This window comes from Giraffa tippelskirchi, chromosome 14 (genome assembly GCF_054371585.1).
Source record: "Giraffa tippelskirchi isolate mGirTip1 chromosome 14, T2T-mGirTip1v1.2.pri, whole genome shotgun sequence".
In the NCBI taxonomy this organism is placed as follows: domain Eukaryota; kingdom Metazoa; phylum Chordata; class Mammalia; order Artiodactyla; family Giraffidae; genus Giraffa; species Giraffa tippelskirchi.
In genome coordinates, this window is record NC_137288.1 from 7,170,407 (window position 1) to 7,198,344 (window position 27,938).

At 55.1% G+C, this 27,938-nt stretch overlaps 1 protein-coding gene and 1 long non-coding RNA gene across 2 annotated transcripts; one reads left to right on the forward strand and one right to left on the reverse strand.

The window, feature by feature from the left end:
- On the reverse strand, positions 1-10,487 carry LOC145533841 (uncharacterized). Its single transcript, XM_081561182.1, has 4 exons — positions 10,128-10,487; positions 2,498-5,571; positions 1,786-2,098; positions 1-1,533 (listed from the first exon to the last, which is right to left on the reverse strand). Exons 2-4 carry the CDS (start codon positions 2,732-2,734, stop codon positions 902-904), a joined length of 1,182 nt encoding a protein of 393 aa, XP_081417308.1. The 5' UTR covers positions 2,735-5,571; positions 10,128-10,487; the 3' UTR covers positions 1-901.
- LOC145534152 (uncharacterized) lies at positions 6,268-23,843 on the forward strand. Its single transcript, XR_014074279.1, has 3 exons — positions 6,268-6,490; positions 14,007-14,118; positions 21,637-23,843. It is a non-coding gene; the product is annotated as an uncharacterized LOC145534152 (long non-coding RNA).
- Positions 23,844-27,938: the final 4,095 nt, after the last annotated feature.

The window sequence follows — 27,938 nt, forward strand, 5'->3', positions numbered from 1 at the left end:
ATGAGCCAGGCAGGCAGGCAGGCAGGGCATGAGAACACCTGAGCTGCCTTCATGAGTGAATGGTGTGGGGGCAGAGGAAGAGAAGCCGGTCTGCTCCCTCATGTGGTGCCCAGGGCAGGTTGTCCCCAGAGGAAACCCTTACGACGGTGAGGAGAATCCCTGCTGTTTCCCAAGGGGTTCCGTCGGTGCGTGTCTTCCCCGGAGCGCTCAGGCCGTCTCTAAAGTACACTGGCCATGGGCATTGCCTCTCCTTGGAACTTCCCATGTGTTTCTCTTTTTTATGGAACAGTGATTTTCTAGAGGGGTTCTGGGCCACAAGGATGTTGGGTCATTTTCTAGCCTTCTGTCATGAAGAACGCTTTCCTGGGCGTTGGGGTGGTTTGTTGTTCCAGCTCCCTTTCTTGGCTTCTTTTGGGAGCTGGTGCAACAAGACGAGCTCAGCCTCTGCCTTCTGGCTGAGATGTCACCCTTGAAACAGCAATGCCTGCCTGGAGATAATGATGGCAGTTGCCAAAAGGGCTTCGTTTGGCACATGGTATCTTGAAAGGACGTACACCGTCCTTTCAGATATCAAAGGCTAGTTCAAATGACATAAAAATGAGAACTCTCCAATGGAGTCTTACAGTAGGTGGAGAGTCCGAAAAACACTGCTTCAGTCATTTCACGGAGAGTCATTGATTGGGGACACCAAGAATATAGGAAGGAATGCACAAAGAAAAGATGAAATTGTGTTCAGGATCGGGGGAAGGGATGAACAGGGCGTGCTTGCCTTGAATCCAGGCTTTGTTGGGGGGTGGGGCATAAAGATCAAACGGGTCTGAAACTACCAAGTGGTGATGGCAACACAGTATCACCAGAGTTACACAACAGTGTTCCCAAATTGCAACAATGATGAGAAAGTTTACGAATCCCAACTTAACCAACAAAAATACAGGAAACCATACAAAAAAGAAAACATCACCAGAAAGGTGGAAACAAACCAAATGCAAAGCAGTTCAGGGGAAAGGAACTCCATGTCCCCTGGGGGCAGACCGAGTTGCCGGCGTCCACGGTGAGCAGACAGGGATGGAGGCTGCAGAGCCGACCGCTCCCCTGGACGTGGTGTTTCCGGCAAGGGCTCTGGGTGTCTGTCCAGAGCGGGGGCTCGTTCTCCCTGCAGGGGTGGGTGAGTCATCGTGGGCGTCTGGGTGTTGCGCGGGAGCCAGGGCAGGCTCTCCCTGCCGAGGCGGTGACTCCTCCTCTGCCTCGGGTTGTCCTGCCAGAGCCCGAGCAGGTACAGGTGCACGTGGAGGTGGAGGTTCTGGCTGAGGGGGTGGGACATCAGTGCCTGGGGCTGGGGGTCCTGCAGGCACGGAGATCCGATCTGCCCAGTGTGCTGGCCAGTACCCAGCTGGCCTGGTGTCTCTGCGAGGGCAAGTCTCGGTTCTCCATCTGCCCTCGGTGGATCCCTGGGTCCTGCACCTGGAGCCACCACCTCTGTAGGGACAGGTCTGGGAAGTGGAGCCTGGTTCCAGTTGGAGGTCAGTGCTAGAGCTGGGGGAGAAGCAAAGTTTGCCCACAGGCCAGCCTTGGCATGTGCGTATCCCGGGACAGAAAGCTTCCAAGAGATTCCCAAAGAATACCCAGCGTCGGATGTCTTTTGGGACTGAAGTGTGCAAGACGGGGGGCGGGGGGTGTGAGGCCAGTGCTTGCTGCAGGCCCAGCAGCAGCTTTCGGGGACTCGTCCCTGTGTAGCTCAGCACCCCGTCCCCACACACTCCCGTGCAGCAGCCCCAGCGTCCTCACCTCTGTGCTCTGGCGTGCTGGGCTCCAGGTCCTCCTGCTGCCTCAGAGGCCGGGGTTCTCGGGACTCTGGGTCGGAGCCGGGTGTGCTGAGCTCCGTGGCAGCCTCAGACTGGGCCGGCGGGTGTATCCTAGGCGGTGTCTCTGCAGCAGGCCTTCCCCGCCTCCTCTTCTCCCCCGGTGGGGCTGATGCCTCCGTGGGCACGCTCACCTGGAGCCTGCACTGGGCCTCACGGGCGGGGGGGTGGTGCTCCGACCCCTCCCTCCGGGAGGTGGATGGGGTGTCCCCGTCCTCGGCCTCATCACGTGGGAAGCTCTGCAACGACAGTGACCGTCAGCCAGCCATGCTGGGAGTTTTCCAAGCTGGGCCTGGCCAGTGGAACCGCTGCTTCTGCCTGCTCGAACTTCTCTTCCCAGAAGGGTCAGAGACGTGTGTCTGCTCAGATCCCCACCCGGGAGGAAAGAGACCCACCTGTGGGTGTGAGGTCAGCCTGGGCGGCCGCCGCTGCCCGCACACTCCCCATCGGGCCCAGCCTGCTCTCCCCTGGGGTGTGGACACAACTTGTCCGCAGGCTTCTGACCCCACATCCGCCTGGGCTTCCTTGAGGGAGACACACCCCGAGAAACCCGCATCCACACACACAGGCAAAGGACCCGGTGTTTCCGGGTGGCATGGGCGAGGTGGCCTGGCCCGGCCTGGGGCTCCCTGTGTTACCTTTCTGTTTCTCCGGGCAAACGGCCAGAGGCCTCTCGGGGGTGTCCTGAGCCAACGTCGACAGGGTGCCCACGCACACTGCCTGTGAGCTCTCCTGAGGCCCCGGCCTCTGGGCATGGGCAAACAGCAGAACATCCTGGCAGCAAGTGATCTGGCTGGGGGCTCCTCTCCGCTCTGGAGGCCTGGATACCCGGGTTGCGGGTTCTGTTGGGTTCTGTTGCCGGCAGGTGACATCATCGCCTGGGGTTCGTGCTGAGGTCCCTTCCCCAAAACTTCCCAAGGGAATCTCTGGGTTTCTGACTGCTCGACCACCCCCCTTAGGCCATGTGCAGGCACAGAGACGCCCACACAGCCCAGCCCACAGCCCTGGGGAGGCCTGGGTGCAGCCAGGGCCTGAGCTCCGAGGGCCCTGCTGCTCTCAGACCAGGCTCCTTCTTCTCATAAGTGGTGTGGCCCTGGACAAGCATATGCCCCTCAGGGTTTCCCCAGTCTCTCCATCTGCAGAGTGGGGGTCATTCTCCCATCTGCTTCCTAGGTCTGTCGGCCTACGAGCAGCTCCATGCCTTTCCACCTGGGGCCGATATCACGTGGAGCTCGTGCGCTGAGACTTCAGAAAGAAAGATTCCATCCAGGGCTGACATAGCACAGAATGGGGCAGAACGAGGCCTGGATGTGCCGTGGTACCCAGGAAAAGGCACTCCCCCTCCTGACTGTTTTGAGACCCCGCATCCAAGTTGGAGGACCGAAAGGAAGACTCGAAGGTCTCCCTCTCTTGTAGAAAAGAGTAGCCAACTTTCTGGTCCTGTTTCCATTGAGATTCTGTTCAAGTGTCCCAGCTCGGCTTCTGTGGGTGGCTGAGCTTCTAGTGGCTCCCTGCGTTCTTGTCTTTTCCTCTGCAAACCTTCCGTCCTTTTCTCCCTTCTGGGGTGGATGGGCGCTGTCATTGCTTCTACCTTCGAGACAGATTGAGGAAAAGTCTGGACCATCGACTCCTTTCCTCTCTTTGGTTCCGTGTCTCTCTCTGGCTGTGTCCCTCTCTTTTCCTTTCTCAATTCCCTCTGTGTCTTCCTCTTTCTCTCTCGTGTGTGAATGGATGGATGCTAGGAATTCCACATGTATATGATTAGATGAGGGTTATGTTTTAGGGATAGGTTAGAGGGAGAGAAAGGCTTCAGGTCGGAGTTGGTCATAGGGGAAGGGTCAAGGGTGGTGGTGGTGTTTCTTGGAATCTGAGTGCTGTGCATTCTTCGTCTCTTTCCATATGAACCCCTTCTCAGATACACCACTTGGAAGGAGTCTCTCGTGTTCCGTTTCCTATCTTTTGCATTTGTGAATGCTTAGCTTCTCTGTTGTGAAGAGGTTCCATTGGATGGAAACCCATTGGTGTACTTCGTGTACCTCTTTCCCTTAATTGAAGAGACCCATTTCTACCTCCGCCCAGCAAATGGCAAGGAGACTCTGATGTTAAGGAGCCTTTGACCTACGCTTCTTTCTAGCTATCTCATGACATCAGTCTTTAGGGTGAGGTTTTTCCCCAATATTGAGGTGGTCTGAGATCCAAACCAATAGCGTTCTTCAGATGTAGCTGTCTGGGTTTCCCATGGACATTGATTGAAGAGGCTTTCTTGTTCCCATTTGGATAATCTCCCCTTCTGTGTCAGAGATGAGTTGACGATGGATGCTGGGGTTTGTTTCTGGACCCTCAACTTTATTCCATCGATCTGGATCTGTGTGTGTTGTTGTATTCCCAATAGCATACTGTCCTGCCGCTGCTGCTGCTGCTGCTAAGTCACTTCAGTCGTGTCAGACTCTGCGCGACCCCATGGCCTGCAGCCTACCAGGCTCCTCCGTCCAGGGCATTTTCCAGGCAAGAGTACTGGAGTGGGTCGCCATTGCCTTCTCCGATACTCTCCTGAGGATCCTAGTTTGGTCGTCTAATTTCCTTTCACACAACCTTGGATGTCCGTATCGGGGCCTTTTCGTCGGATTGTATTGACAATTTAGGCTCTTTTCTGTTTCCGTAACCCCTTTTGCAATTCTTTGTTCGGTGCGAAAATGCATTGGCATTTTGGGAGGAATAGCATCGAAGCTGTGGATTGCCTTGTGGGGCTGTGACATCATTTTACCAATAGGAATTTTTCAAGCCCTGAGCACAGCTTCTCTCTCCAGTGATTGGTGTGGGCTTGATCTTCCTTCTTCCATCTCTCGCCGTTTTGTGAGAACAGGTGCATCCTTCCCTTCTGGGTTAGATGGACTCGTGGATATCACTTCAGTGCATGGCATTGTCAGTGGGGGTGATAATTCCCTTCTCATTGGAAGACTTTGCTGTGAGTATTAGAAATGCAAGTGACTTCTCTTCCCCTTCCTCCCTGTCCATCTCTCAGAGCCACCGGGAAACAGAGGCCTCATCCACGGTCACACAGGCCTGAGGGGGTGCAACTAGACTGTTGTTTCTTCAGGCCCTCAGTGCTGGACATCATCCGGGATCCTCTGTGTGTGTCTTCCTCAGTCTGGTGTCCCTTCAGACCTTTCCCTAGTTTTCACAGGCTTGTTGTGTTGGTGTTCTTTGTCTGTTTGGAGACGCATCCTTGATAAGCTTTGTGTTTCCACTCATTCGTCTGGCGATGTATGACCTGTCTTTTGCTTTTGTCATGAGGTCTTTCCCACAGTAGATATCTTTGATTTTGCCAAGTCCACTGTATTCTCTGGGTTTTTTTGTGGACTGCCTTTTAGTTTTGTGTGTGAAGACTCAAAGCACGTGTCCGGTTTCTGCTCATTGTTCTTCTAGATTGGTGACAAGTTTTCACGGAAAGTTTGTCTAGGGATAAGTGGAAGTGAACTCGGTGTAAGGTGTCAAGTCTCCATCTCCATTCATGTCATCCCCTGCAGTTTCCAATTCCCTGTTCCTGAGTGGTTTTGGAGACCTTGTGGGGAGTTTGGTTGCATTGGAGTTTGCATTACCACCTTGATTCGATTCACACTGTTCTGCCGTCAGGGACACTGTCAAGGGGGAGTGAGGAGCAGCCTGCACTTCCAGCAGTGACCACACGGTGGGGCGAGTGCTGCTCTCCCCTCTGGGAGCCCCAGGCCACAGGCATCCCAGTGAGGAGCCAGCTCTGTGCTCAGCTGAAAGGAGTTAGTCTCTCAGGGGCCTCTGAGCCCTTGCCTTTGGATCACCCAGGGTGGGCATTGACTGGGACAGAAAAAATTGCCCTGAATTCCATGGACGGAAGAGCCTGGCTGTGTAGAGTTCGTGGGTTGCCGTGAATCAGACACAACTGAGGACAGAAAAATTCAATACATTAAAACACTTTTGGGGGGTGGGGGTGAGTGAAAGGGGGTGATGTGGGTTTTTTTGTCTTATATAACAGCCAAGGGAAATCTAGTTTAAACCTAAATTCACATAGACGGGAAAGGTATAGCTCTCCGTCACCCTATTAAAAAAAAAAAAAAAACTACTAAACTTTTCTGAAAGTTTATTTACTAGCTTCCTTGAGCAGTTCATGGTGAAGCTTTTTTTTTTTTTTTTTTTTCTGTGACATTGGCCTCATTAAAAAGTACGGTTTGCCTTTACTGGATAATTTTGTTCATTGGTTTCTTAGGGAACCTTGGTAATATTTGAGTTTCCTGGGGAGTATGGTCACATGACCTGGCCCTGGCCAATCGGTGCGTTCCACCTCCCTGGCCACTGTGATTGGCTCTGGGCTGGGGCAGTGCCCAATCGGGGCCCAGGGCCGGGCCTGACGTTGGAAGCCAGGGGAAGACGAGCTGTCGTCCTGCTGGGGTAGGGGAAGGGGTGGGGCCGGGGGAGGTCAGGCTCCAGCAGTGGGAGGGGCGTGAGGTCCGCCTGCGGCAGTTGGTGACCTTCCCGCTCCCCTCAGGGCAGAGCCGCCGGCCTGAGAATGAGGGCGCTGCTGAGCCCAGGGGCTGGGATGGCCCGTTGCTGCTGTGGTCCCAGAGCTCCACCCGAGACCTGAGGGAAACCTTCTGCCCGTGAGTCCTCTCCCGCTTGTCTGTCAGCTTGTTTGAAGCATGCTGGGTTTTCTGCCCAGCTGGCTAAGGGGAGTCCCTGGAAATGCAATGGTGTGGGTTTTGGCAGACTTCAGGGAAGACATGCCAGATGAGCCTGGGAGACTCCAGCTTAATCTGGATTCAGGAGATATCTCTTCGGGCCAGCTAGTAATTGTAGGATAAGCCTAATGAGTCTTCACAGGATGAAGAGAGTAACGTGCCAAGGTAGCATTCAATGTCCTCATTCGAGAGGATGAAGCTGGTGCTCAGAGAAGGGGGGAACTTGGCCACAGCAAGGAGGTGTGCACCCAGACAGAACCCCCAGATCCGGCCATTGGAGCTCAGGGAGGCCACTGGTGTGGCTTGTCCCTGTGGCAGGGGCCGAGGCACGCAGCCCACCCTGATTCCTGTGGGGGCCTGACTTGGGAAGTGCCATCTGGTAGCTTTGAGACTCACCAAACCAAATTGCACTGGAGAGAGGAGGGACACCTTCCTTCATCCACCCCCCACCCCCGCCGGATTCCCACATACCCTGACCCCTTTCTCCCGATTTCGGAGCCATTTCCAGAGTCCCGCTCATATGACCTCATTCGAAGTGCACTGTGGACGAGCTGCCATCTGCAGCTGCTACCACAGCAGCCAAGGGCTTTAGCTCCCGAGTACCTCCCTTCCTTTGGAACTTGGGGGCCCTCTACTCCCCACTTGCACACCACAGACCTTTGCTGAGGATTGTGGGGACCCTCACTCAGTTTGCAGCACGTTGTAGCCATCCCTGTCCTCCCTTGAAACTCAGCTTGTGAGCTCCTTTGGAGCAGCGTGGCCCACCTGGCTGCAACGGAAGAGACACAGCTGACAGTGAAACAACAGCTTAGATCTGAGAGCCGGAAAGCTCTGTCAAAAGGGACCTCCCTCTTCACGCCGTAGAGGCTGTAGGAGCCGCCAGGGTTTCGGAACCAGTGCTGGGGCCAAAATGACTCCACAGCTGTTTTCCTTCCTGGGGAGGGTTCTGGCTTGAGTGGGAATGGCTCAAGTCTAAGGTTCTGAAAGCCCACTGTGTGCAGATGCACGGTACACAGAGAGGAGAAGGTGGAGTCCTGCCCTGGAGGTGGTCACAGCTCACGGATGAGCCAGGCAGGCAGGCAGGCAGGGCATGAGAACACCTGAGCTGCCTTCATGAGTGAATGGTGTGGGGGCAGAGGAAGAGAAGCCGGTCTGCTCCCTCATGTGGTGCCCAGGGCAGGTTGTCCCCAGAGGAAACCCTTACGACGGTGAGGAGAATCCCTGCTGTTTCCCAAGGGGTTCCGTCGGTACGTGTCTTCCCCGGAGCGCTCAGGCCGTCTCTAAAGTACACTGGCCATGGGCATTGCCTCTCCTTGGAACTTCCCATGTGTTTCTCTTTTTTATGGAACAGTGATTTTCTAGAGGGGTTCTGGGCCACAAGGATGTTGGGTCATTTTCTAGCCTTCTGTCATGAAGAACGCTTTCCTGGGCGTTGGGGTGGTTTGTTGTTCCAGCTCCCTTTCTTGGCTTCTTTTGGGAGCTGGTGCAACAAGACGAGCTCAGCCTCTGCCTTCTGGCTGAGATGTCACCCTTGAAACAGCAATGCCTGCCTGGAGATAATGATGGCAGTGGCCAAAAGGGCTTCGTTTGGCACATGGTATCTTGAAAGGACGTACACCGTCCTTTCAAATATCAAAGGCTAGTTCAAATGACATAAAAATGAGAACTCTCCAATGGAGTCTTACAGTAGGTGGAGAGTCCGAAAAACACTGCTTCAGTCATTTCACGGAGAGTCATTGATTGGGGACACCAAGAATATAGGAAGGAATGCACGAAGAAAAGATGAAATTGTGTTCAGGATCGGGGGAAGGGATGAACAGGGCGTGCTTGCCTTGAATCCAGGCTTTGTTGGGGGGTGGGGCATAAAGATCAAACGGGTCTGAAACTACCAAGTGGTGATGGCAACACAGTATCACCAGAGTTACACAACAGTGTTCCCAAATTGCAACAATGATGAGAAAGTTTACGAATCCCAACTTAACCAACAAAAATACAGGAAACCATACAAAAAAGAAAACATCACCAGAAAGGTGGAAACAAACCAAATGCAAAGCAGTTCAGGGGAAAGGAACTCCATGTCCCCTGGGGGCAGACCGAGTTGCCGGCGTCCACGGTGAGCAGACAGGGATGGAGGCTGCAGAGCCGACCGCTCCCCTGGACGTGGTGTTTCCGGCAAGGGCTCTGGGTGTCTGTCCAGAGCGGGGGCTCGTTCTCCCTGCAGGGGTGGGTGAGTCATCGTGGGCGTCTGGGTGTTGCGCGGGAGCCAGGGCAGGCTCTCCCTGCCGAGGCGGTGACTCCTCCTCTGCCTCGGGTTGTCCTGCCAGAGCCCGAGCAGGTACAGGTGCACGTGGAGGTGGAGGTTCTGGCTGAGGGGGTGGGACATCAGTGCCTGGGGCTGGGGGTCCTGCAGGCACGGAGATCCGATCTGCCCAGTGTGCTGGCCAGTACCCAGCTGGCCTGGTGTCTCTGCGAGGGCAAGTCTCGGTTCTCCATCTGCCCTCGGTGGATCCCTGGGTCCTGCACCTGGAGCCACCACCTCTGTAGGGACAGGTCTGGGAAGTGGAGCCTGGTTCCAGTTGGAGGTCAGTGCTAGAGCTGGGGGAGAAGCAAAGTTTGCCCACAGGCCAGCCTTGGCATGTGCGTATCCCGGGACAGAAAGCTTCCAAGAGATTCCCAAAGAATACCCAGCGTCGGATGTCTTTTGGGACTGAAGTGTGCAAGACGGGGGGCGGGGTGTGTGAGGCCAGTGCTTGCTGCAGGCCCAGCAGCAGCTTTCGGGGACTCGTCCCTGTGTAGCTCAGCACCCCGTCCCCACACACTCCCGTGCAGCAGCCCCAGCGTCCTCACCTCTGTGCTCTGGCGTGCTGGGCTCCAGGTCCTCCTGCTGCCTCAGAGGCCGGGGTTCTCGGGACTCTGGGTCGGAGCCGGGTGTGCTGAGCTCCGTGGCAGCCTCAGACTGGGCCGGCGGGTGTATCCTAGGCGGTGTCTCTGCAGCAGGCCTTCCCCGCCTCCTCTTCTCCCCCGGTGGGGCTGATGCCTCCGTGGGCACGCTCACCTGGAGCCTGCACTGGGCCTCACGGGCGGGGGGGTGGTGCTCCGACCCCTCCCTCCGGGAGGTGGATGGGGTGTCCCCGTCCTCGGCCTCATCACGTGGGAAGCTCTGCAACGACAGTGACCGTCAGCCAGCCATGCTGGGAGTTTTCCAAGCTGGGCCTGGCCAGTGGAACCGCTGCTTCTGCCTGCTCGAACTTCTCTTCCCAGAAGGGTCAGAGACGTGTGTCTGCTCAGATCCCCACCCGGGAGGAAAGAGACCCACCTGTGGGTGTGAGGTCAGCCTGGGCGGCCGCCGCTGCCCGCACACTCCCCATCGGGCCCAGCCTGCTCTCCCCTGGGGTGTGGACACAACTTGTCCGCAGGCTTCTGACCCCACATCCGCCTGGGCTTCCTTGAGGGAGACACACCCCGAGAAACCCGCATCCACACACACAGGCAAAGGACCCGGTGTTTCCGGGTGGCATGGGCGAGGTGGCCTGGCCCGGCCTGGGGCTCCCCGTGTTACCTTTCTGTTTCTCCGGGCAAACGGCCAGAGGCCTCTCGGGGGTGTCCTGAGCCAACGTCGACAGGGTGCCCACGCACACTGCCTGTGAGCTCTCCTGAGGCCCCGGCCTCTGGGCATGGGCAAACAGCAGAACATCCTGGCAGCAAGTGATCTGGCTGGGGGCTCCTCTCCGCTCTGGAGGCCTGGATACCCGGGTTGCGGGTTCTGTTGGGTTCTGTTGCCGGCAGGTGACATCATCGCCTGGGGTTCGTGCTGAGGTCCCTTCCCCAAAACTTCCCAAGGGAATCTCTGGGTTTCTGACTGCTCGACCACCCCCCTTAGGCCATGTGCAGGCACAGAGACGCCCACACAGCCCAGCCCACAGCCCTGGGGAGGCCTGGGTGCAGCCAGGGCCTGAGCTCCGAGGGCCCTGCTGCTCTCAGACCAGGCTCCTTCTTCTCATAAGTGGTGTGGCCCTGGACAAGCATATGCCCCTCAGGGTTTCCCCAGTCTCTCCATCTGCAGAGTGGGGGTCATTCTCCCATCTGCTTCCTAGGTCTGTCGGCCTACGAGCAGCTCCATGCCTTTCCACCTGGGGCCGATATCACGTGGAGCTCGTGCGCTGAGACTTCAGAAAGAAAGATTCCATCCAGGGCTGACATAGCACAGAATGGGGCAGAACGAGGCCTGGATGTGCCGTGGTACCCAGGAAAAGGCACTCCCCCTCCTGACTGTTTTGAGACCCCGCATCCAAGCTGGAGGACAGAAAGGAAGACTCGAAGGTCTCCCTCTCTTGTAGAAAAGAGTAGCCAACTTTCTGGTCCTGTTTCCATTGAGATTCTGTTCAAGTGTCCCAGCTCGGCTTCTGCGGGTGGCTGAGCTTCTAATGGCTCCCTGCGTTCTTGTCTTTTCCTCTGCAAACCTTCCGTCCTTTTCCCCCTTCTGGGGTGGATGGGCGCTGTCATTGCTTCTACCTTCGAGACAGATTGAGGAAAAGTCTGGACCATCGACTCCTTTCCTCTCTTTGGTTCCGTGTCTCTCTCTGGCTGTGTCCCTCTCTTTTCCTTTCTCAATTCCCTCTGTGTCTTCCTCTTTCTCTCTCGTGTGTGAATGGATGGATGCTAGGAATTCCACATGTATATGATTAGATGAGGGTTATGTTTTAGGGATAGGTTAGAGGGAGAGAAAGGCTTCAGGTCGGAGTTGGTCATAGGGGAAGGGTCAAGGGTGGTGGTGGTGTTTCTTGGAATCTGAGTGCTGTGCATTCTTCGTCTCTTTCCATATGAACCCCTTCTCAGATACACCACTTGGAAGGAGTCTCTCGTGTTCCGTTTCCTATCTTTTGCATTTGTGAATGCTTAGCTTCTCTGTTGTGAAGAGGTTCCATTGGATGGAAACCCATTGGTGTACTTCGTGTACCTCTTTCCCTTAATTGAAGAGACCCATTTCTACCTCCGCCCAGCAAATGGCAAGGAGACTCTGATGTTAAGGAGCCTTTGACCTACGCTTCTTTCTAGCTATCTCATGACATCAGTCTTTAGGGTGAGGTTTTTCCCCAATATTGAGGTGGTCTGAGATCCAAACCAATAGCGTTCTTCAGATGTAGCTGTCTGGGTTTCCCATGGACATTGATTGAAGAGGCTTTCTTGTTCCCATTTGGATAATCTCCCCTTCTGTGTCAGAGATGAGTTGACGATGGATGCTGGGGTTTGTTTCTGGACCCTCAACTTTATTCCATCGATCTGGATCTGTGTGTGTTGTTGTATTCCCAATAGCATACTGTCCTGCCGCTGCTGCTGCTGCTGCTAAGTCACTTCAGTCGTGTCAGACTCTGCGCGACCCCATGGCCTGCAGCCTACCAGGCTCCTCCGTCCAGGGCATTTTCCAGGCAAGAGTACTGGAGTGGGTCGCCATTGCCTTCTCCGATACTCTCCTGAGGATCCTAGTTTGGTCGTCTAATTTCCTTTCACACAACCTTGGATGTCCGTATCGGGGCCTTTTCGTCGGATTGTATTGACAATTTAGGCTCTTTTCTGTTTCCGTAACCCCTTTTGCAATTCTTTGTTCGGTGCGAAAATGCATTGGCATTTTGGGAGGAATAGCATCGAAGCTGTGGATTGCCTTGTGGGGCTGTGACATCATTTTACCAATAGGAATTTTTCAAGCCCTGAGCACAGCTTCTCTCTCCAGTGATTGGTGTGGGCTTGATCTTCCTTCTTCCATCTCTCGCCGTTTTGTGAGAACAGGTGCATCCTTCCCTTCTGGGTTAGATGGACTCGTGGATATCACTTCAGTGCATGGCATTGTCAGTGGGGGTGATAATTCCCTTCTCATTGGAAGACTTTGCTGTGAGTATTAGAAATGCAAGTGACTTCTCTTCCCCTTCCTCCCTGTCCATCTCTCAGAGCCACCGGGAAACAGAGGCCTCATCCACGGTCACACAGGCCTGAGGGGGTGCAACTAGACTGTTGTTTCTTCAGGCCCTCAGTGCTGGACATCATCCGGGATCCTCTGTGTGTGTCTTCCTCAGTCTGGTGTCCCTTCAGACCTTTCCCTAGTTTTCACAGGCTTGTTGTGTTGGTGTTCTTTGTCTGTTTGGAGACACATCCTTGATAAGCTTTGTGTTTCCACTCATTCGTCTGGCGATGTATGACCTGTCTTTTGCTTTTGTCATGAGGTCTTTCCCACAGTAGATATCTTTGATTTTGCCAAGTCCACTGTATTCTCTGGGTTTTTTTGTGGACTGCCTTTTAGTTTTGTGTGTGAAGACTCAAAGCACGTGTCCGGTTTCTGCTCATTGTTCTTCTAGATTGGTGACAAGTTTTCACGGAAAGTTTGTCTAGGGATAAGTGGAAGTGAACTCAGTGTAAGGTGTCAAGTCTCCATCTCCATTCATGTCATCCCCTGCAGTTTCCAATTCCCTGTTCCTGAGTGGTTTTGGAGACCTTGTGGGGAGTTTGGTTGCATTGGAGTTTGCATTACCACCTTGATTCGATTCACACTGTTCTGCCGTCAGGGACACTGTCAAGGGGGAGTGAGGAGCAGCCTGCACTTCCAGCAGTGACCACACGGTGGGGCGAGTGCTGCTCTCCCCTCTGGGAGCCCCAGGCCACAGGCATCCCAGTGAGGAGCCAGCTCTGTGCTCAGCTGAAAGGAGTTAGTCTCTCAGGGGCCTCTGAGCCCTTGCCTTTGGATCACCCAGGGTGGGCATTGACTGGGACAGAAAAAATTGCCCTGAATTCCATGGACGGAAGAGCCTGGCTGTGTAGAGTTCGTGGGTTGCCGTGAATCAGACACAACTGAGGACAGAAAAATTCAATACATTAAAACACTTTTGGGGGGTGGGGGTGAGTGAAAGGGGGTGATGTGGGTTTTTTTGTCTTATATAACAGCCAAGGGAAATCTAGTTTAAACCTAAATTCACATAGACGGGAAAGGTATAGCTCTCCGTCACCCTATTTAAAAAAAAAAAAAAAAACTACTAAACTTTTCTGAAAGTTTATTTACTAGCTTCCTTGAGCAGTTCATGGTGAAGGTTTTTTTTTTTTTTTTCTGTGACATTGGCCTCATTAAAAAGTACGGTTTGCCTTTACTGGATAATTTTGTTCATTGGTTTCTTAGGGAACCTTGGTAATATTTGAGTTTCCTGGGGAGTATGGTCACATGACCTGGCCCTGGCCAATCGGTGCGTTCCACCTCCCTGGCCACTGTGATTGGCTCCGGGCTGGGGCAGTGCCCAATCGGGGCCCAGGGCCGGGCCTGACGTTGGAAGCCAGGGGAAGACGAGCTGTCGTCCTGCTGGGGTAGGGGAAGGGGTGGGGCCGGGGGAGGTCAGGCTCCAGCAGTGGGAGGGGCGTGAGGTCCGCCTGCGGCAGTTGGTGACCTTCCCGCTCCCCTCAGGGCAGAGCCGCCGGCCTGAGAATGAGGGCGCTGCTGAGCCCAGGGGCTGGGATGGCCCGTTGCTGCTGTGGTCCCAGAGCTCCACCCGAGACCTGAGGGAAACCTTCTGCCCGTGAGTCCTCTCCCGCTTGTCTGTCAGCTTGTTTGAAGCATGCTGGGTTTTCTGCCCAGCTGGCTAAGGGGAGTCCCTGGAAATGCAATGGTGTGGGTTTTGGCAGACTTCAGGGAAGACATGCCAGATGAGCCTGGGAGACTCCAGCTTAATCTGGATTCAGGAGATATCTCTTCGGGCCAGCTAGTAATTGTAGGATAAGCCTAATGAGTCTTCACAGGATGAAGAGAGTAACGTGCCAAGGTAGCATTCGATGTCCTCATTCGAGAGGATGAAGCTGGTGCTCAGAGAAGGGGGGGACTTGGCCACAGCAAGGAGGTGTGCACCCAGACAGAACCCCCAGATCCGGCCATTGGAGCTCAGGGAGGCCACTGGTGTGGCTTGTCCCTGTGGCAGGGGCCGAGGCACGCAGCCCACCCTGATTCCTGTGGGGGCCTGACTTGGGAAGTGCCATCTGGTAGCTTTGAGACTCACCAAACCAAATTGCACTGGAGAGAGGAGGGACACCTTCCTTCATCCACCCCCCACCCCCGCCGGCTTCCCACATACCCTGACCCCTTTCTCTCGATATCGGAGCCATTTCCAGAGTCCCGCTCATATGACCTCATTCGAAGTTCACTGTGGACGAGCTGCCATCTGCAGCTGCTACCACAGCGGCCAAGGGCTTTAGCTCCCGAGTACCTCCCTTCCTTTGGAACTTGGGGGCCCTCTACTCCCCACTTGCACACCACAGACCTTTGCTGAGGATTGTGGGGACCCTCACTCAGTTTGCAGCACGTTGTAGCCATCCCTGTCCTCCCTTGAAACTCAGCTTGTGAGCTCCTTTGGAGCAGCGTGGCCCACCTGGCTGCAACGGAAGAGACACAGCTGACAGTGAAACAACAGCTTAGATCTGAGAGCCGGAAAGCTCTGTCAAAAGGGACCTCCCTCTTCACGCCGTAGAGGCTGTAGGAGCCGCCAGGGTTTCGGAACCAGTGCTGGGGCCAAAATGACTCCACAGCTGTTTTCCTTCCTGGGGAGGGTTCTGGCTTGAGTGGGAATGGCTCAACTCTAAGGTTCTGAAAGCCCACTGTGTGCAGATGCACGGTACACAGAGAGGAGAAGGTGGAGTCCTGCCCTGGAGGTGCTCACAGCTCACGGATGAGCCAGGCAGGCAGGCAGGCAGGGCATGAGAACACCTGAGCTGCCTTCATGAGTGAATGGTGTGGGGGCAGAGGAAGAGAAGCCGGTCTGCTCCCTCATGTGGTGCCCAGGGCAGGTTGTCCCCAGAGGAAACCCTTACGACGGTGAGGAGAATCCCTGCTGTTTCCCAAGGGGTTCCGTCGGTGCGTGTCTTCCCCGGAGCGCTCAGGCCGTCTCTAAAGTACACTGGCCATGGGCATTGCCTCTCCTTGGAACTTCCCATGTGTTTCTCTTTTTTATGGAACAGTGATTTTCTAGAGGGGTTCTGGGCCACAAGGATGTTGGGTCATTTTCTAGCCTTCTGTCATGAAGAACGCTTTCCTGGGCGTTGGGGTGGTTTGTTGTTCCAGCTCCCTTTCTTGGCTTCTTTTGGGAGCTGGTGCAACAAGACGAGCTCAGCCTCTGCCTTCTGGCTGAGATGTCACCCTTGAAACAGCAATGCCTGCCTGGAGATAATGATGGCAGTGGCCAAAAGGGCTTCGTTTGGCACATGGTATCTTGAAAGGACGTACACCGTCCTTTCAGATATCAAAGGCTAGTTCAAATGACATAAAAATGAGAACTCTCCAATGGAGTCTTACAGTAGGTGGAGAGTCCGAAAAACACTGCTTCAGTCATTTCACGGAGAGTCATTGATTGGGGACACCAAGAATATAGGAAGGAATGCACAAAGAAAAGATGAAATTGTGTTCAGGATCGGGGGAAGGGATGAACAGGGCGTGCTTGCCTTGAATCCAGGCTTTGTTGGGGGGTGGGGCATAAAGATCAAACGGGTCTGAAACTACCAAGTGGTGATGGTAACACAGTATCACCAGAGTTACACAACAGTGTTCCCAAATTGCAACAATGATGAAAAAGTTTACGAATCCCAACTTAACCAACAAAAATACAGGAAACCATACAAAAAAGAAAACATCACCAGAAAGGTGGAAACAAACCAAATGCAAAGCAGTTCAGGGGAAAGGAACTCCATGTCCCCTGGGGGCAGTCCGAGTTGCCGGCGTCCACGGTGAGCAGACAGGGATGGAGGCTGCAGAGCCGACCGCTCCCCTGGACGTGGTGTTTCCGGCAAGGGCTCTGGGTGTCTGTCCAGAGCGGGGGCTCGTTCTCCCTGCAGGGGTGGGTGAGTCATCGTGGGCGTCTGGGTGTTGCGCGGGAGCCAGGGCAGGCTCTCCCTGCCGAGGCGGTGACTCCTCCTCTGCCTCGGGTTCTCCTGCCAGAGCCCGAGCAGGTACAGGTGCACGTGGAGGTGGAGGTTCTGGCTGAGGGGGTGGGACATCAGTGCCTGGGGCTGGGGGTCCTGCAGGCACGGAGATCCGATCTGCCCGGTGTGCTGGCCAGTACCCAGCTGGCCTGGTGTCTCTGCGAGGGCAAGTCTCGGTTCTCCATCTGCCCTCGGTGGATCTCTGGGTCCTGCACCTGGAGCCACCACCTCTGTAGGGACAGGTCTGGGAAGTGGAGCCTGGTTCCAGTTGGAGGTCAGTGCTAGAGCTGGGGGAGAAGCAAAGTTTGCCCACAGGCCAGCCTTGGCATGTGCGTATCCCGGGACAGAAAGCTTCCAAGAGATTCCCAAAGAATACCCAGCGTCGGATGTCTTTTGGGACTGAAGTGTGCAAGACGGGGGGCGGGGGGTGTGAGGCCAGTGCTTGCTGCAGGCCCAGCAGCAGCTTTCGGGGACTCGTCCCTGTGTAGCTCAGCACCCCGTCCCCACACACTCCCGTGCAGCAGCCCCAGCATCCTCACCTCTGTGCTCTGGCGTGCTGGGCTCCATGTCCTCCTGCTGCCTCAGAGGCCGGGGTTCTCGGGACTCTGGGTCGGAGCCGGGTGTGCTGAGCTCCGTGGCAGCCTCAGACTGGGCCGGCGGGTGTATCCTAGGCGGTGTCTCTGCAGCAGGCCTTCCCCGCCTCCTCTTCTCCCCCGGTGGGGCTGATGCCTCCGTGGGCACGCTCACCTGGAGCCTGCACTGGGCCTCACGGGCGGGGGGGTGGTGCTCCGACCCCTCCCTCCGGGAGGTGGATGGGGTGTCCCCGTCCTCGGCCTCATCACGTGGGAAGCTCTGCAACGACAGTGACCGTCAGCCAGCCATGCTGGGAGTTTTCCAAGCTGGGCCTGGCCAGTGGAACCGCTGCTTCTGCCTGCTCGAACTTCTCTTCCCAGAAGGGTCAGAGACGTGTGTCTGCTCAGATCCCCACCCGGGAGGAAAGAGACCCACCTGTGGGTGTGAGGTCAGCCTGGGCGGCCGCCGCTGCCCGCACACTCCCCATCGGGCCCAGCCTGCTCTCCCCTGGGGTGTGGACACAACTTGTCCGCAGGCTTCTGACCCCACATCCGCCTGGGCTTCCTTGAGGGAGACACACCCCGAGAAACCCGCATCCACACACACAGGCAAAGGACCCGGTGTTTCCGGGTGGCATGGGCGAGGTGGCCTGGCCCGGCCTGGGGCTCCCCGTGTTACCTTTCTGTTTCTCCGGGCAAACGGCCAGAGGCCTCTCGGGGGTGTCCTGAGCCAACGTCGACAGGGTGCCCACGCACACTGCCTGTGAGCTCTCCTGAGGCCCCGGCCTCTGGGCATGGGCAAACAGCAGAACATCCTGGCAGCAAGTGATCTGGCTGGGGGCTCCTCTCCGCTCTGGAGGCCTGGATACCCGGGTTGCGGGTTCTGTTGGGTTCTGTTGCCGGCAGGTGACATCATCGCCTGGGGTTCGTGCTGAGGTCCCTTCCCCAAAACTTCCCAAGGGAATCTCTGGGTTTCTGACTGCTCGACCACCCCCCTTAGGCCATGTGCAGGCACAGAGACGCCCACACAGCCCAGCCCACAGCCCTGGGGAGGCCTGGGTGCAGCCAGGGCCTGAGCTCCGAGGGCCCTGCTGCTCTCAGACCAGGCTCCTTCTTCTCATAAGTGGTGTGGCCCTGGACAAGCATATGCCCCTCAGGGTTTCCCCAGTCTCTCCATCTGCAGAGTGGGGGTCATTCTCCCATCTGCTTCCTAGGTCTGTCGGCCTACGAGCAGCTCCATGCCTTTCCACCTGGGGCCGATATCACGTGGAGCTCGTGCGCTGAGACTTCAGAAAGAAAGATTCCATCCAGGGCTGACATAGCACAGAATGGGGCAGAACGAGGCCTGGATGTGCCGTGGTACCCAGGAAAAGGCACTCCCCCTCCTGACTGTTTTGAGACCCCGCATCCAAGCTGGAGGACAGAAAGGAAGACTCGAAGGTCTCCCTCTCTTGTAGAAAAGAGTAGCCAACTTTCTGGTCCTGTTTCCATTGAGATTCTGTTCAAGTGTCCCAGCTCGGCTTCTGCGGGTGGCTGAGCTTCTAATGGCTCCCTGCGTTCTTGTCTTTTCCTCTGCAAACCTTCCGTCCTTTTCCCCCTTCTGGGGTGGATGGGCGCTGTCATTGCTTCTACCTTCGAGACAGATTGAGGAAAAGTCTGGACCATCGACTCCTTTCCTCTCTTTGGTTCCGTGTCTCTCTCTGGCTGTGTCCCTCTCTTTTCCTTTCTCAATTCCCTCTGTGTCTTCCTCTTTCTCTCTCGTGTGTGAATGGATGGATGCTAGGAATTCCACATGTATATGATTAGATGAGGGTTATGTTTTAGGGATAGGTTAGAGGGAGAGAAAGGCTTCAGGTCGGAGTTGGTCATAGGGGAAGGGTCAAGGGTGGTGGTGGTGTTTCTTGGAATCTGAGTGCTGTGCATTCTTCGTCTCTTTCCATATGAACCCCTTCTCAGATACACCACTTGGAAGGAGTCTCTCGTGTTCCGTTTCCTATCTTTTGCATTTGTGAATGCTTAGCTTCTCTGTTGTGAAGAGGTTCCATTGGATGGAAACCCATTGGTGTACTTCGTGTACCTCTTTCCCTTAATTGAAGAGACCCATTTCTACCTCCGCCCAGCAAATGGCAAGGAGACTCTGATGTTAAGGAGCCTTTGACCTACGCTTCTTTCTAGCTATCTCATGACATCAGTCTTTAGGGTGAGGTTTTTCCCCAATATTGAGGTGGTCTGAGATCCAAACCAATAGCGTTCTTCAGATGTAGCTGTCTGGGTTTCCCATGGACATTGATTGAAGAGGCTTTCTTGTTCCCATTTGGATAATCTCCCCTTCTGTGTCAGAGATGAGTTGACGATGGATGCTGGGGTTTGTTTCTGGACCCTCAACTTTATTCCATCGATCTGGATCTGTGTGTGTTGCTGTATTCCCAATAGCATACTGTCCTGCCGCTGCTGCTGCTGCTGCTAAGTCACTTCAGTCGTGTCAGACTCTGCGCGACCCCATGGCCTGCAGCCTACCAGGCTCCTCCGTCCAGGGCATTTTCCAGGCAAGAGTACTGGAGTGGGTCGCCATTGCCTTCTCCGATACTCTCCTGAGGATCCTAGTTTGGTCGTCTAATTTCCTTTCACACAACCTTGGATGTCCGTATCGGGGCCTTTTCGTCGGATTGTATTGACAATTTAGGCTCTTTTCTGTTTCCGTAACCCCTTTTGCAATTCTTTGTTCGGTGCGAAAATGCTTTGGCATTTTGGGAGGAATAGCATCGAAGCTGTGGATTGCCTTGTGGGGCTGTGACATCATTTTACCAATAGGAATTTTTCAAGCCCTGAGCACAGCTTCTCTCTCCAGTGATTGGTGTGGGCTTGATCTTCCTTCTTCCATCTCTCGCCGTTTTGTGAGAACAGGTGCATCCTTCCCTTCTGGGTTAGATGGACTCGTGGATATCACTTCAGTGCATGGCATTGTCAGTGGGGGTGATAATTCCCTTCTCATTGGAAGACTTTGCTGTGAGTATTAGAAATGCAAGTGACTTCTCTTCCCCTTCCTCCCTGTCCATCTCTCAGAGCCACCGGGAAACAGAGGCCTCATCCACGGTCACACAGGCCTGAGGGGGTGCAACTAGACTGTTGTTTCTTCAGGACCTCAGTGCTGGACATCATCCGGGATCCTCTGTGTGTGTCTTCCTCAGTCTGGTGTCCCTTCAGACCTTTCCCTAGTTTTCACAGGCTTGTTGTGTTGGTGTTCTTTGTCTGTTTGGAGACACATCCTTGATAAGCTTTGTGTTTCCACTCATTCGTCTGGCGATGTATGACCTGTCTTTTGCTTTTGTCATGAGGTCTTTCCCACAGTAGATATCTTTGATTTTGCCAAGTCCACTGTATTCTCTGGGTTTTTTTGTGGACTGCCTTTTAGTTTTGTGTGTGAAGACTCAAAGCACGTGTCCGGTTTCTGCTCATTGTTCTTCTAGATTGGTGACAAGTTTTCACGGAAAGTTTGTCTAGGGATAAGTGGAAGTGAACTCGGTGTAAGGTGTCAAGTCTCCATCTCCATTCATGTCATCCCCTGCAGTTTCCAATTCCCTGTTCCTGAGTGGTTTTGGAGACCTTGTGGGGAGTTTGGTTGCATTGGAGTTTGCATTACCACCTTGATTCGATTCACACTGTTCTGCCGTCAGGGACACTGTCAAGGGGGAGTGAGGAGCAGCCTGCACTTCCAGCAGTGACCACACGGTGGGGCGAGTGCTGCTCTCCCCTCTGGGAGCCCCAGGCCACAGGCATCCCAGTGAGGAGCCAGCTCTGTGCTCAGCTGAAAGGAGTTAGTCTCTCAGGGGCTTATGAGCCCTTGCCTTTGGATCACCCAGGGTGGGCATTGACAGGGACAGAAAAAATTGCCCTGAATTCCATGGACGGAAGAGCCTGGCTGTGTAGAGTTCGTGGGTTGCCGTGAATCAGACACAACTGAGGACAGAAAAATTCAATACATTAAAACACTTTTGGGGGGTGGGGGTGAGTGAAAGGGGGTGATGTGGGTTTTTTTGTCTTATATAACAGCCAAGGGAAATCTAGTTTAAACCTAAATTCACATAGACGGGAAAGGTATAGCTCTCCGTCACCCTATTAAAAAAAAAAAAAAAACTACTAAACTTTTCTGAAAGTTTATTTACTAGCTTCCTTGAGCAGTTCATGGTGAAGCTTTTTTTTTTTTTTTTTTTTCTGTGACATTGGCCTCATTAAAAAGTACGGTTTGCCTTTACTGGATAATTTTGTTCATTGGTTTCTTAGGGAACCTTGGTAATATTTGAGTTTCCTGGGGAGTATGGTCACATGACCTGGCCCTGGCCAATCGGTGCGTTCCACCTCCCTGGCCACTGTGATTGGCTCCGGGCTGGGGCAGTGCCCAATCGGGGCCCAGGGCCGGGCCTGACGTTGGAAGCCAGGGGAAGACGAGCTGTCGTCCTGCTGGGGTAGGGGAAGGGGTGGGGCCGGGGGAGGTCAGGCTCCAGCAGTGGGAGGGGCGTGAGGTCCGCCTGCGGCAGTTGGTGACCTTCCCTCTCCCCTCAGGGCAGAGCCGCCGGCCTGAGAATGAGGGCGCTGCTGAGCCCAGGGGCTGGGATGGCCCGTTGCTGCTGTGGTCCCAGAGCTCCACCCGAGACCTGAGGGAAACCTTCTGCCCGTGAGTCCTCTCCCGCTTGTCTGTCAGCTTGTTTGAAGCATGCTGGGTTTTCTGCCCAGCTGGCTAAGGGGAGTCCCTGGAAATGCAATGGTGTGGGTTTTGGCAGACTTCAGGGAAGACATGTCAGATGAGCCTGGGAGACTCCAGCTTAATCTGGATTCAGGAGATATCTCTTCGGGCCAGCTAGTAATTGTAGGATAAGCCTAATGAGTCTTCACAGGATGAAGAGAGTAACGTGCCAAGGTAGCATTCGATGTCCTCATTCGAGAGGATGAAGCTGGTGCTCAGAGAAGGGGGGAACTTGGCCACAGCAAGGAGGTGTGCACCCAGACAGAACCCCCAGATCCGGCCATTGGAGCTCAGGGAGGCCACTGGTGTGGCTTGTCCCTGTGGCAGGGGCCGAGGCACGCAGCCCACCCTGATTCCTGTGGGGGCCTGACTTGGGAAGTGCCATCTGGTAGCTTTGAGACTCACCAAACCAAATTGCACTGGAGAGAGGAGGGACACCTTCCTTCATCCACCCCCCACCCCCGCCGGCTTCCCACATACCCTGACCCCTTTCTCTCGATTTCGGAGCCATTTCCAGAGTCCCGCTCATATGACCTCATTCGAAGTGCACTGTGGACGAGCTGCCATCTGCAGCTGCTACCACAGCAGCCAAGGGCTTTAGCTCCCGAGTACCTCCCTTCCTTTGGAACTTGGGGGCCCTCTACTCCCCACTTGCACACCACAGACCTTTGCTGAGGATTGTGGGGACCCTCACTCAGTTTGCAGCACGTTGTAGCCATCCCTGTCCTCCCTTGAAACTCAGCTTGTGAGCTCCTTTGGAGCAGCGTGGCCCACCTGGCTGCAACGGAAGAGACACAGCTGACAGTGAAACAACAGCTTAGATCTGAGAGCCGGAAAGCTCTGTCAAAAGGGACCTCCCTCTTCACGCCGTAGAGGCTGTAGGAGCCGCCAGGGTTTCGGAACCAGTGCTGGGGCCAAAATGACTCCACAGCTGTTTTCCTTCCTGGGGAGGGTTCTGGCTTGAGTGGGAATGGCTCAAGTCTAAGGTTCTGAAAGCCCACTGTGTGCAGATGCACGGTACACAGAGAGGAGAAGGTGGAGTCCTGCCCTGGAGGTGGTCACAGCTCACGGATGAGCCAGGCAGGCAGGCAGGCAGGGCATGAGAACACCTGAGCTGCCTTCATGAGTGAATGGTGTGGGGGCAGAGGAAGAGAAGCCGGTCTGCTCCCTCATGTGGTGCCCAGGGCAGGTTGTCCCCAGAGGAAACCCTTACGACGGTGAGGAGAATCCCTGCTGTTTCCCAAGGGGTTCCGTCGGTGCGTGTCTTCCCCGGAGCGCTCAGGCCGCCTCTAAAGTACACTGGCCATGGGCATTGCCTCTCCTTGGAACTTCCCATGTGTTTCTCTTTTTTATGGAACAGTGATTTTCTAGAGGGGTTCTGGGCCACAAGGATGTTGGGTCATTTTCTAGCCTTCTGTCATGAAGAACGCTTTCCTGGGCGTTGGGGTGGTTTGTTGTTCCAGCTCCCTTTCTTGGCTTCTTTTGGGAGCTGGTGCAACAAGACGAGCTCAGCCTCTGCCTTCTGGCTGAGATGTCACCATTCAAACAGCAATGCCTGCCTGGAGATAATGATGGCAGTTGCCAAAAGGGCTTCGTTTGGCACATGGTATCTTGAAAGGACGTACACCGTCCTTTCAGATATCAAAGGCTAGTTCAAATGACATAAAAATGAGAACTCTCCAATGGAGTCTTACAGTAGGTGGAGAGTCCGAAAAACACTGCTTCAGTCATTTCACGGAGAGTCATTGATTGGGGACACCAAGAATATAGGAAGGAATGCACAAAGAAAAGATGAAATTGTGTTCAGGATCGGGGGAAGGGATGAACAGGGCGTGCTTGCCTTGAATCCAGGCTTTGTTGGGGGGTGGGGCATAAAGATCAAACGGGTCTGAAACTACCAAGTGGTGATGGTAACACAGTATCACCAGAGTTACACAACAGTGTTCCCAAATTGCAACAATGATGAAAAAGTTTACGAATCCCAACTTAACCAACAAAAATACAGGAAACCATACAAAAAAGAAAACATCACCAGAAAGGTGGAAACAAACCAAATGCAAAGCAGTTCAGGGGAAAGGAACTCCATGTCCCCTGGGGGCAGACCGAGTTGCCGGCGTCCACGGTGAGCAGACAGGGATGGAGGCTGCAGAGCCGACCGCTCCCCTGGACGTGGTGTTTCCGGCAAGGGCTCTGGGTGTCTGTCCAGAACGGGGGCTCGTTCTCCCTGCAGGGGTGGGTGAGTCATCGTGGGCATCTGGGTGTTGCGCGGGAGCCAGGGCAGGCTCTCCCTGCCGAGGCGGTGACTCCTCCTCTGCCTCGGGTTCTCCTGCCAGAGCCCGAGCAGGTACAGGTGCACGTGGAGGTGGAGGTTCTGGCTGAGGGGGTGGGACATCTGTGCCTGGGGCTGGGGGTCCTGCAGGCACGGAGATCCGATCTGCCCGGTGTGCTGGCCAGTACCCAGCTGGCCTGGTGTCTCTGCGAGGGCAAGTCTCGGTTCTCCATCTGCCCTCGGTGGATCCCTGGGTCCTGCACCTGGAGCCACCACCTCTGTAGGGACAGGTCTGGGAAGTGGAGCCTGGTTCCAGTTGGAGGTCAGTGCTAGAGCTGGGGGAGAAGCAAAGTTTGCCCACAGGCCAGCCTTGGCATGTGCGTATCCCGGGACAGAAAGCTTCCAAGAGATTCCCAAAGAATACCCAGCGTCGGATGTCTTTTGGGACTGACGTGTGCGAGATGGGGGGCGGGGGGTGTGAGGCCAGCGCTTGCTGCAGGCCCAGCAGCAGCTTTCGGGGACTCGTCCCTGTGTAGCTCAGCACCCCGTCCCCACACACTCCCGTGCAGCAGCCCCAGCGTCCTCACCACTGTGCTCTGGCGTGCTGGGCTCCAGGTCCTCCTGCTGCCTCAGAGGCCGGGGTTCTCGGGACTCTGGGTCGGAGCCGGGTGTGCTGAGCTCCGTGGCAGCCTCAGACTGGGCCGGCGGGTGTATCCTGGGCGGTGTCTCTGCAGCAGGCCTTCCCCGCCTCCTCTTCTCCCCCGGTGGGCCTGATGCCTCCGTGGGCACGCTCACCTGGAGCCTGCACTGGGCCTCACGGGCGGGGGGGTGGTGCTCCGACCCCTCCCTCCGGGAGGTGGATGGGGTGTCCCCGTCCTCGGCCTCATCACGTGGGAAGCTCTGCAACGACAGTGACCGTCAGCCAGCCATGCTGGGAGTTTTCCAAGCTGGGCCTGGCCAGTGGAACCGCTGCTTCTGCCTGCTCGAACTTCTCTTCCCAGAAGGGTCAGAGACGTGTGTCTGCTCAGATCCCCACCCGGGAGGAAAGAGACCCACCTGTGGGTGTGAGGTCAGCCTGGGCGGCCGCCGCTGCCCGCACACTCCCCATCGGGCCCAGCCTGCTCTCCCCTGGGGTGTGGACACAACTTGTCCGCAGGCTTCTGACCCCACATCCGCCTGGGCTTCCTTGAGGGAGACACACCCCGAGAAACCCGCATCCACACACACAGGCAAAGGACCCGGTGTTTCCGGGTGGCATGGGCGAGGTGGCCTGGCCCGGCCTGGGGCTCCCCGTGTTACCTTTCTGTTTCTCCGGGCAAACGGCCAGAGGCCTCTCGGGGGTGTCCTGAGCCAACGTCGACAGGGTGCCCACGCACACTGCCTGTGAGCTCTCCTGAGGCCCCGGCCTCTGGGCATGGGCAAACAGCAGAACATCCTGGCAGCAAGTGATCTGGCTGGGGGCTCCTCTCCGCTCTGGAGGCCTGGATACCCGGGTTGCGGGTTCTGTTGGGTTCTGTTGCCGGCAGGTGACATCATCGCCTGGGGTTCGTGCTGAGGTCCCTTCCCCAAAACTTCCCAAGGGAATCTCTGGGTTTCTGACTGCTCGACCACCCCCCTTAGGCCATGTGCAGGCACAGAGACGCCCACACAGCCCAGCCCACAGCCCTGGGGAGGCCTGGGTGCAGCCAGGGCCTGAGCTCCGAGGGCCCTGCTGCTCTCAGACCAGGCTCCTTCTTCTCATAAGTGGTGTGGCCCTGGACAAGCATATGCCCCTCAGGGTTTCCCCAGTCTCTCCATCTGCAGAGTGGGGGTCATTCTCCCATCTGCTTCCTAGGTCTGTCGGCCTACGAGCAGCTCCATGCCTTTCCACCTGGGGCCGATATCACGTGGAGCTCGTGCGCTGAGACTTCAGAAAGAAAGATTCCATCCAGGGCTGACATAGCACAGAATGGGGCAGAACGAGGCCTGGATGTGCCGTGGTACCCAGGAAAAGGCACTCCCCCTCCTGACTGTTTTGAGACCCCGCATCCAAGTTGGAGGACCGAAAGGAAGACTCGAAGGTCTCCCTCTCTTGTAGAAAAGAGTAGCCAACTTTCTGGTCCTCTGTTTCCATTGAGATTCTGTTCAAGTGTCCCAGCTCGGCTTCTGCGGGTGGCTGAGCTTCTAATGGCTCCCTGCGTTCTTGTCTTTTCCTCTGCAAACCTTCCGTCCTTTTCCCCCTTCTGGGGTGGATGGGCGCTGTCATTGCTTCTACCTTCGAGACAGATTGAGGAAAAGTCTGGACCATCGACTCCTTTCCTCTCTTTGGTTCCGTGTCTCTCTCTGGCTGTGTCCCTCTCTTTTCCTTTCTCAATTCCCTCTGTGTCTTCCTCTTTCTCTCTCGTGTGTGGATGGATGGATGCTAGGAATTCCACATGTATATGATTAGATGAGGGTTATGTTTTAGGGATAGGTTAGAGGGAGAGAAAGGCTTCAGGTCGGAGTTGGTCATAGGGGAAGGGTCAAGGGTGGTGGTGGTGTTTCTTGGAATCTGAGTGCTGTGCATTCTTCGTCTCTTTCCATATGAACCCCTTCTCAGATACACCACTTGGAAGGAGTCTCTCGTGTTCCGTTTCCTATCTTTTGCATTTGTGAATGCTTAGCTTCTCTGTTGTGAAGAGGTTCCATTGGATGGAAACCCATTGGTGTACTTCGTGTACCTCTTTCCCTTAATTGAAGAGACCCATTTCTACCTCCGCCCAGCAAATGTCAAGGAGACTCTGATGTTAAGGAGCCTTTGACCTACGCTTCTTTCTAGCTATCTCATGACATCAGTCTTTAGGGTGAGGTTTTTCCCCAATATTGAGGTGGTCTGAGATCCAAACCAATAGCGTTCTTCAGATGTAGCTGTCTGGGTTTCCCATGGACATTGATTGAAGAGGCTTTCTTGTTCCCATTTGGATAATCTCCCCTTCTGTGTCAGAGATGAGTTGACGATGGATGCTGGGGTTTGTTTCTGGACCCTCAACTTTATTCCATCGATCTGGATCTGTGTGTGTTGTTGTATTCCCAATAGCATACTGTCCTGCCGCTGCTGCTGCTGCTGCTAAGTCACTTCAGTCGTGTCAGACTCTGCGCGACCCCATGGCCTGCAGCCTACCAGGCTCCTCCGTCCAGGGCATTTTCCAGGCAAGAGTACTGGAGTGGGTCGCCATTGCCTTCTCCGATACTCTCCTGAGGATCCTAGTTTGGTCGTCTAATTTCCTTTCACACAACCTTGGATGTCCGTATCGGGGCCTTTTCGTCGGATTGTATTGACAATTTAGGCTCTTTTCTGTTTCCGTAACCCCTTTTGCAATTCTTTGTTCGGTGCGAAAATGCATTGGCATTTTGGGAGGAATAGCATCGAAGCTGTGGATTGCCTTGTGGGGCTGTGACATCATTTTACCAATAGGAATTTTTCAAGCCCTGAGCACAGCTTCTCTCTCCAGTGATTGGTGTGGGCTTGATCTTCCTTCTTCCATCTCTCGCCGTTTTGTGAGAACAGGTGCATCCTTCCCTTCTGGGTTAGATGGACTCGTGGATATCACTTCAGTGCATGGCATTGTCAGTGGGGGTGATAATTCCCTTCTCATTGGAAGACTTTGCTGTGAGTATTAGAAATGCAAGTGACTTCTCTTCCCCTTCCTCCCTGTCCATCTCTCAGAGCCACCGGGAAACAGAGGCCTCATCCACGGTCACACAGGCCTGAGGGGGTGCAACTAGACTGTTGTTTCTTCAGGCCCTCAGTGCTGGACATCATCCGGGATCCTCTGTGTGTGTCTTCCTCAGTCTGGTGTCCCTTCAGACCTTTCCCTAGTTTTCACAGGCTTG

Coding starts and splice junctions, on each gene's coding strand:
- LOC145533841 (XM_081561182.1), bottom strand. CDS start 2,734: ATGATGTCACCTGCCGGCAACAGAACCCAACAGAACCCGCAACCCGGG. Junction 2,099..2,497: donor TTGCCCGGAGAAACAGAAAG/GTAACACAGGGA, acceptor CTGTCGTTGCAG/AGCTTCCCACGTGATGAGGC. Junction 1,534..1,785: donor CAGCACGCCAGAGCACAGAG/GTGAGGACGCTG, acceptor CTTCTCCCCCAG/CTCTAGCACTGACCTCCAAC.